General features: G+C 55.3%; 1 protein-coding gene across 1 annotated transcript; it reads right to left on the bottom strand.

Moving 5' to 3' along the window:
* Window positions 1-380: 380 nt before the first annotated feature.
* LOC120704340 (peroxidase 16-like) lies at window positions 381-3,784 on the bottom strand. Its single transcript, XM_039988695.1, has 4 exons — window positions 3,233-3,784; window positions 2,927-3,118; window positions 1,562-1,727; window positions 381-1,109 (listed from the first exon to the last, which is right to left on the bottom strand). Exons 1-4 carry the CDS (start codon window positions 3,446-3,448, stop codon window positions 700-702), a joined length of 984 nt encoding a protein of 327 aa, XP_039844629.1. The 5' UTR covers window positions 3,449-3,784; the 3' UTR covers window positions 381-699.
* Between the last annotated feature and the right edge of the window lie 5,384 nt (window positions 3,785-9,168).

Here is a 9,168-nt window from a genome sequence, read left to right as displayed (position 1 = left end):
CTAGGTTGCGGCATAGAATCACATTTTTCAGCCAGCTTTTCCTGTGCACGAGAGCTTCAGACATGTCCTCTTCATTGCCTCGTTCGTTCATTTCTTTCTCATCAACACTGTCAAGAGGGCAAAACCAAAAACAGAAACCAACATCTCCATCCGAGTAGGCTTCAACACCACAGATCACTCATTGTTCATCCTCAGCAACCACCTTAATTCCTGCTTGCTCGTCCTCTGAAAGCGTCACATGGTTTCTGAACTGCAGAGCACACACACACATACACAGCTCATGCGATGCCGGCTGTGTTTATGAGGACTTGGACCATACATGCTCTGTCATCAGCCTGACCCATCGACCTCATTTCTGCTTCTCGTGACTGAGCAGCAACTGTCAAAAAGGATGGTGGGCATATACTTGATCAACTAACCGGACCAATTGTGGCATTTACATCGATGTGGTAAGTATAGTACCTTCTTTTTCCTATCACATTCACATGGTAGGTAGGCCATGAGCTGAAAGTATAAATCCTAAGACCGTACTGTATGGGGCTACCTCTTCTTGTTACATGATTTTTACTACATACACAATCAAGGAAAGAATCGGCGGATTAACGAATTAATACACTGCGACTGTGATCATGGACTCTCGAGACTCGGCATGGACATGGACATGGTGGGCATTCTTCTCAGACAACCCTTCTAGTATGGCTAGTTGACCTTGGTGCAGACCCGGCGGATCTCGCCGTCGGCGCCGGTCTTGACCCCGACGCGGCCGAGCTTGGCCATGGCGGCGGCGAAGGCGTCGAAGAAGGCGGTCTGGTTGGCGGCGAAGTAGTTGACGGTGGCGCGGGAGCGGCGGTCGGCGAAGAGCACCTGGTCGGAGGCCAGCAGGCCCTTCATCTGCTGCAGCGTCTGGTAGTAGCCGTTGTCGAACTTGCGGGGCGACACGGCGTCCAGCATCGCGAACGCCGACGGGCTGTAGTTGAGCGGGCACGTCTGCCGCATCTGCCGCAGGAAGTAGAGGTTCATCGGCGGACCGGCGGCGCCGGCGCCGCCCTTGAACGGGTACAGCCGCCGCACGAACTTGTCGCAGTGCGTCACGCCGATCGTGTGCCCACCTGCAAGCACGTCAGTGAGTACACTGTGCAAGCGTCATCTCCGGTCATCACCAGCGAGCGCTGACACGGAACAGTTCCAAGTTTTTACTACGAGTGGTGGTGGTGGTGTGATTCGTCAATGGTCACGGGGGAGCAGAGCGACAGGCTGACACCCGGAACGTGCAGCGACGCAAGCCAGCAGCCAGCGATGGACATGGACTGACCGACTCCATGGGTCATGGATGGATGAACAAACCAACCCAACGGGACCATGCCTGCACGCCGCAGTGAGAAGAAGCTGGGCATGCCCAACGCCCGCCAGGCTGGAAAGGACATGCGCTTCTACGACGAGCAACAAATGCAGCAGGAGGGATCGGGCGGAGACGACGACGGGAGCCATGAGTGAGCAGCAGCTACACATCGACATGCCCTTCTAAGAATGAAGCAGAGATTGCGATGGCATGCCCGTGTACCTGAGAGCGCGATCATGTCGGTCTGGGTGAGGCCGTTGGCGGCGAAGAGCTTGTTGAGCTGGTCGAGGTCGAAGCCGGCGCCGGGGAGGCTGTGCTTCACCACGGCGCGCGTGCCCACCTTGCCGTCCAGCCGACCCAGCTCCACCGGGTAGTACGGCCCGCCCGTCTGCACATCATCATCAAATTCTCACCGTCAGTCAGTAGCCAGCCTTGCAGTGAAATCTTCAGAACTCGAAAGAAAAATCACATCCAGAAAATCAGAATTATGAACGAACATGAGCAGGCAGAAATTTCTGCTCATCAGTTGATCGGCTCGGCAATAACTGAGGAGCCCGTATCTTCAATTCTCCATGAGCGCCGGCCGGTCTGTCCGTCCAGGGAGGCCGGACACGCTGCCGAGCTTCGGCCGGCGGATTAGGTACCGGGCGCCCGTATCCGTCGACGCCGTGCCGCCGCATTTTCGCCGCCGAAACCGTGTCCGGGCTCCGTCAGGGAGGAGGGGAATTGAAAGGCCCCGCCGGCGCCACGGCCAGACGCGGGGCAGTAACGCCGCGCGCTCCCGTCGCGTCATGCCATGCCTGCCCCCGAGCAGAGTGAATGAATGAGCTGGGACAGCGGAATTCCGACAGGGTGCTGTACCGGGAGGGACCACTCCCAACGCCAACCCCCATGTTTTAGCGCCAAACCCGATTCGATTTTCCTTTTAATTTCGAGCTCCTATCCGCAGTTCTGTGTTTTGTGCTAATCCTGACTTCCTAATCGAGCCTCTTCACAAACCCTGCATTAGGACTGGTAAAAAGCTTCACAGCTCTTTCTGCCTGACATGATTGTTCTGCACAGAGGTTGTTGCTGGGCCTTTTGGCGGCACCGAGGTTGCTTGCGAGGCTGCGGCGCGAGCACGCAGCTCTCCATGAAGAATCAGGGGAAGAAGACGACGACATGGTGCTGGACAGAGATGGTTGCGGCACAGCTAAGCTAAGGGTCAGCAGTGTGGACGGGTGCTGCCGCAGCCGGGCACGCGCGTGCACACACGCGGGCGCGGTGGCCGCGGTCACCCCGCCCCCCTGCCTCATCATAGCTGTCGCCCGGCGGCAGCGGCCCATCAGACCCGCCCGCAGGCAGCAGTAATTAAATTAATTAGCGTAGGGTTTAAGCGTTCTCGCTAAAACCCCCGTCGTGTCGTCCGAAGTGGCATAACCGTCTCGTCTCGCCTGGAAAGCAAAGCTCGCTCGAACGGCCGGCTCGCCGTCCGCCGGGGCGGCGAGAGCGACGTAAAGGGCGACAGCGCCAACGAATTCTCTTTCTTCTTCTTCTTCTCTAGCGGTTGGAATTGGAAGTGGAGCTCGGGATCGGTAGTACTCCTACCTGCGAGACGACGTCGCGGGCGGCGAGCGCGAGGATGTCGGCGCAGGAGACCTTGTTGGCGCAGCGCGGGTCGCCGTCGACGGCGGCCTTGGCGCGGGTGACGAGGTCCAGCGCGTCCGGGGACAGCGTCGTGTCGGCGCCGGCGCTGTGCTCGTCGCCGGGGCCCGACAGCAGCACCGAGGCGTCGCAGCCCTGGGACAATAAAATCCAAATTGGCCGGTGAGATCGACGGACGTGGCGAGCCGCGAGCGACTCTCCTCGGCCGAGCAGAAGAGACCGATGGAATGGAACCGTGGGCGTGTTTACCCTGACGAAGCAGTCGTGGAAGAAGAGGCGGAGCGTGCCCGGCGCGGCGTTGAAGGTCTCCTGCAGCTTCTGGGTGACGGCGCCGCGGACCAGGGTCTCCACGTTGGGGCACGTCGACGCGTAGTAGCTCTGGTTCAGCTGCGCCGCCGCGCACCACGCCGCCGCCAGCGCCACTACGGCCGCCGCAACCACGCTCCGCCGCAACGACGACCTCATTGCCTCCGAGCAAGCTAGCTACCTATACTTGCTGCTGCAGCTGCCCTCTCCTTGAGTTCGCCTCTCAGCTAGCCCTTCCTCCCCTCTCCCCCTTTCTTCCTCTGCCACCTATCTGTCTGGCGTTAATCGCAGCCGCTGCTGCAGCTGCTGCTCCGCCTAGCTTCTCTCTCCTTCCCTCCCCGCGCGTGGTGTGGGTGCTTGCTTTAAGTGAGGAGAGAGGCGGGCGCTTATATAGATGGGGCGCGCCGAGGCTGGTGAGCTCGGGCTTGTTGGCCTCGGAAGGCAGGCAGGGCAGGGGAGGCGAGCTGGCGCGGAGGAGGAGCAGAGCGCCCGGCGGCGGAGAGGTTGCAATGATGGGGACGGGGAAGGGGGAATGTTAAGGGCGCGTTTAGGCACCGTTTAGTTCTCAAAATAAAAGTTTTTGTTCTGAAATAGATTGTTTGACTGGATATCGGAAGGATTTTTTGACACTAATTTAAAAACTAATTTCAGAACCCGTTTGGAAACCGCGAGACGAATCTTTTGAGACCTTTGACCGCACCATTAGCACATATGGGTTACTGTAGCACTTATGACTAATCATGTATTAATTAGGCTCAAAAGATTCGTCTCGTCGTGTACATCCAAACTGTGCAATTAGTTTTGTCGTTTAGCTATATTTAATACTCCATTCATATGTCCAAAAAAGAGGCAAAAAATTTTGGGAACTAAACGGCCCCTTAGTTCCCAAATTCCCAAACCAAAAATTTTTTGTTGTCAAATCAACAGTTTAACCAAATGTCGGGAGGATTTTTCGGACACTAATTAAAAAACTAATTTCAGAACTCACCTAGAAATCGCGAGACGAATCTTTTGAGGCCTTTGACCGCATCATTAGCACAAGTGGGTTACTGTAATACTTATGGCTAATCATGCACTAATTAAGCTCAAAAGATTCATCTCGCCGTGTACATCCAAACTGTGCAATTATTTTTATTGTTTAACTACATTTAGTAATCCATACATGTGTCCAAAAGGAGAGACACAAATTTCGAGGTGAAAATTTTTAGGAACTAAACGCGCGCTAAGGCCCCGGGCCCCAGCATCCCGAGAGGTTAACCAAACGCCGAGGCGGCCAACTAGCAACGGCTGTCCTCTGCTCCACTGCTGCTCCACCTTTCTCACCGCAGGAAAACTCTAGAACGAATCAGTTCCCAAAAAAAAAACTCTAGAACGAATCATGTGCGTCACTGTTGTGCACGGTGTACAGACATCCAAATTCTCTCCTTGACCCCTATCTCGACAGCTTGCTTGCTCTGCAGCCTGTACTCTGCTCTCGGTACGAGCCACCGGTAATCTCCCGGCCAGCGCACTCCGTTGCCAGCCCGGCCCGGCGTTCTCCACGCTTGCTGGCTACAGAGTGCCGGAACGGGAGGGAGTCCGGCGAGGACAGCGCTAGGAGGTCGCGGAATTGGAAACCCACGACGCGCGCCCAACCCGGAGACCGACCGAATCGACGAGGTGGACATGACATGTGATGTGGGTGTAGGCGTGCAGCTCGCTCGCTGCACGCATCGATCGGCAACGCTACAGAGACGTCGCGGCGCCGCCGCGTGCATCCGCGAGAGGATGGCGACGGGGAGCCACGGAGGCAGAAGGGTAGGGCCCGCGGCGGAGTCCAAAGCGGGGGGCGCGCGCTCTTTTCGTTTTTGTTTGCGCATATATTCCCGAAAGATTGCGGGGCCGTTTAGTTCCCAAATAAAAAAAAATTGGGTGTCACGTCAACGGTTTGACCAGATGTCGGGAGGATTTTTCGGACACTAATTAAAAAACTATTTTCAGAACTCACTTGGAAATCGCGAGACGAATCTTTTGAGGCCTTTGACCGCATCATTAGCACATGTGGGTTACTGTAGCACTTATGGCTAATCATGCATTAATTAGGCTCAAAAGATTCGTCTCGTCGTGTACATCCAAACTGTATAATTAGTTTTGTTATTTAATTACATTTAGTGCTCCATGCATGTATCTAAAGGGAAAGTCACAAATTTCGAGGTGAAAATTTTTGGAACTAAACAGCTCCTTAATCTCTAATCTCTCCACTAACAAAAGTGGCCGTTGTGGAGCAAATAAAGCGACGTTTATTTCTTTTTTCTTGCGGTTTTTTAGGGTCTCCCTCCCTCCGATGCTAACCGCGGTTGCTGGTGAAGGCATCCGTGAGACCGCGCCGAAAGAGGGCACACAAATGTTTGGGAGTAGAATTTTCTGGCTTCGTTGCAGAACCAACCAGATCAGCTTTCCTTCTTCAGCTGTTCTTGAGCAAAGGATAGATGCTGCGGCGCCCCTGTACTCGACGCACGTACTCGTATGCGATCTTTGCGCAATTAGAGCGGCAGGCCGGCAGATATGCGCGTACGATGCCGCTGCTAAATTCAGTAACTCCGGCTAGTGTTCTGTACGGTGAACTGAATATGCGTACAGACCGCAGTGCGGCCGTGCAGACAGAACCCGCGTTAGTACGTTATTAGGACAACCCACCACACACATCCACAAGGCTGGCCTCGCAAAATGTCTCCATGTCACCGCCCTCCTGCCAAGTCCTACGCGTGCTGGACGGGATTGCCGCGTCTGGAACCGGAACGCCATTGCTTTGGTCGGAGGTAGGAACACGGAAAGGATTGGACCCTTATCGGGGGGGAAAAAAAGGAAGGACCAGTAGGTTCCAAGTGGGGAGAAAAGAAAAAAGTGCAGGGGACTGCTGCACTACTCGGGTGCTCTCTGGCGCTAAGCAATCTCCACGGGATACAAAATTCAGTTTGATCCGGCCTGTCTGATTCCAACGTTTGGCGCTTAAACTAAAGAGCGGCGAGCTTTATTAGCAACACGGCACGAGTGGTGCTCAAGCTATCTCTATTATGCTCCTCCTCCGAGAGCAGAACGGTCGGTCTTGTCAGGTTCAGACGACACGCATGAAAAGATGGCACGCAGGTGAGAACTCTAAAAAAGCAAGCAACAATACTACTTTGAAGTTTATGGCCTTTTCTCTCCCCCATCTCAATTCATTCCGCGAGGTAGCAGGTTTAGACGAATGCTTTCGATTCGGGTATGATTTGTTTTTGAAGTTTATGGCCACAACAAATCCGACTGTAAAAGGGAATTAAATGAGTCAAATGATTGAAAAAATATTTTTATTGGCAAACTAATACTAGCATCCAAACACCTCAAGTGTTAGTGTTAGTTCTGTGTTAGAAACTAATACTAACATCTAACACTGTTAGTGTATCCAAACAGGGCCGGTAACTGTTTTCAGCTCCAAAGCACGTACATATATGTGCTTCTCCAAACCGGCCAGGAATGTGCTTCATGCATGACGCATGCCAGTGTGTGTGTGTGTTTTTTTTTTGGCGTGGACGCATGCCAGTGTTGCTTGCCGCTCTCCGAGATGGATAGAAGTGCGTGCCAAGCGACGGGAATGATGATGGGGCAAAAGAACAGGTGACTCATCATCTTCGTAGGAAAAAGGCGTATCAGCGTATGTACGTGTGAGCTTCCGAGGCCATGCCAGTCACTCGAAGGCTCAAAGCCTGTGGACAGGAAAAGAGAGCAGAACGAGCGCACCCGCTTCTAACGTACGGGCCTGCTTTTGCCAAAGCGTGGCAGGTCGCTGCTTTACTCACCCCTGCTCCCGGAGCTTGAGGAATGAGAGGATTATCGCCGGCAGGAGGAATGAGAGGATTATCGGTAAGCGCGTCTGCTAGTGGTAGCTAAGCAAAGCGCGGCCGTGATGGTAATCGGCGCTGGCGTAGCTTCAACGGCAAAGTCCGGCGAGCCATCATGCGTTACCGAACCGGTGGGCGACGGCGATGATTACGCGACGGGCAGCGGCCTCGCCGGACGGCGACGCGGCTCGCCCGGGGCATCGGAGGGGAAGAAAAATAACTGCCTTTTTCTTTCCTTTTTTTGGTTGCGAACAAGAAAGTAACCGACTTGACTCCACTCTCGCTGTCATCATCAGTGCAGCAGCCGCTTCCCCTGTGCAGGGAGGGACGGTCGTAGAAACTCGCGTTCGACAGGGTGAACAGCGCCGCGTACCCAACTGACAGCGCCGCCGCCGCCGGGCATGTGAGGACGGCCGGTGCCGTGGACGGAACGTCGACGTGGCCCGGCGCCGCCGCTCGACGCGCGCATGTGAGCCCGCAGGCCACGCAACGATGTGCTATTCTAGTAGTCGGTCTCGGGCGGCACGTGAAGTTCCCGGGAGAGGAAGGGCCGTGCGGGAGTAGGCCGCGCGCGGCCGGGCGCATGTGCGCGCACGTATCCCCGCCGTGCCGTGCGCTCGCGGGTTGCGGCGGTCAGGTAGGCCAGGGCGTCGCTCGCGCCCAATCCGGTTCGCGCTTCCCCGTGACGCCGCGGCCGCCGGCTGGCGCCTGGCTGCGCGCACGGCCAGCCTACGTACGCCGCGCAGGCCGGATTGACCGGTGACGCTAGCACGCAAAATTTAATGGGCCCCTAGCCGAGCCAAGCCAGGGCTGCAAGGCACGCCAGCCCGCGCGCCACTGGCACCGCACGGCGCACGCCCATGGTTTCGGCTCCATCCCCGGCATGGATAGATAGGTCACGGCGGCTGGAGGTACGGCGCCACATCGACGCCGGACCACGTAGTCTTCTCCGCCCGTGGGGTGGGGGGGCCGAGAACGTAGCATACAGCCACACGTTTTCGCGGGCCGGGAACGTTACTCGATCGCGTCGCAGAACCGTAAATCACACGCGCTCGCCGCCGGTGCGCCGCGGTTCCGAACCCTGTCTCGGCACGGGCACACATGCTGTTAGCCCCGTGAGCATCAGGCAGGCACTGTTACGCTACGCAGTGCTGGTGTCCCGCAGGACAACGGATACCGACGGAAGGGAGGAACAGAGGAAGCACCCTGCGCAAGCGGGGCACGCCATGTCTTGACTTACCCGACTAATCATCCAATCAGTTTCAAAAAAAAAAGACTAATAATTCAATCAACGTACCCGCATTATGCGCCGTGCACGAGCATAGGTACCCGTGAGTTATCGACAAAGTCTGGGCTACCGTCCTTAATGAAGACTGATGCAGCATGCCGCCTTCAAAGTTAGTGTCCTGATCGGACATTACAACGATCCTGTATTCCTGTGACCGAATGCCTTCGTCGAGAGCGGCGCCGCTACAGGGCACGGGGCGTTTTGCGTTTAGAGCGTGGCTAATAGAGACGCCGACCGCCGGCTGGGACTCACGTTTTGATGTCATAATGATTTGCTATAGTAATACTACAGTAACCATCCTCTAATCGTGCGGTCAAAGGTCTCATTAGATTCGTCTCGCAAAGTAGCTCAGAAGGTGTGGAGTTAATTTTGCAAACTGACTTTATTTACACTACTACAAAATCTGATTAACCGATGCGCTTTAAAAAGCCCTCGGAGGCGGGCAGAAAAAATAACCGTCTCGTTTAATAGCCAGCATTAACCGAGGTGGTCAGTTTTTATTAACCGAGGCGCCTCGCAAAATCAATTAACCGAGACAGTCAGCCTTAAAATGACCACCTCGGTTAATCTACTATTTTTCGAGGTGGGCGGGTTATAATGAACCGCCTCGGTTAATGGGCCGAGCTCAGTTTAAGCCCAAATGAGTCCAATTGTTGAGAGAAGTATATAAACAGATTAAAACCCTAACCCACCCACCCCACAACCAGCCGCCACTCCCCTTCCCGGCCTCCCTC

Source organism: Panicum virgatum, chromosome 4K (assembly GCF_016808335.1).
Source record: "Panicum virgatum strain AP13 chromosome 4K, P.virgatum_v5, whole genome shotgun sequence".
In the NCBI taxonomy this organism is placed as follows: Eukaryota; Viridiplantae; Streptophyta; class Magnoliopsida; order Poales; family Poaceae; genus Panicum; species Panicum virgatum.
The sequence above is the reverse complement of the archived record's forward strand: the minus strand, read 5'-3'. Positions and strand labels throughout refer to the sequence as shown.

Bases quoted from the DNA above. Each gene is read 5' to 3' on its own strand.
- LOC120704340 (XM_039988695.1), bottom strand. From the start codon at position 3,448: ATGAGGTCGTCGTTGCGGCGGAGCGTGGTTGCGGCGGCCGTAGTGGCG. The intron at 3,119-3,232 runs GTAAACACGCCC...TTATTGTCCCAG, and splicing joins TCCACGACTGCTTCGTCAGG to GGCTGCGACGCCTCGGTGCT. The intron at 1,110-1,561 runs GTACACGGGCAT...ACGTGCTTGCAG, and splicing joins CGACATGATCGCGCTCTCAG to GTGGGCACACGATCGGCGTG.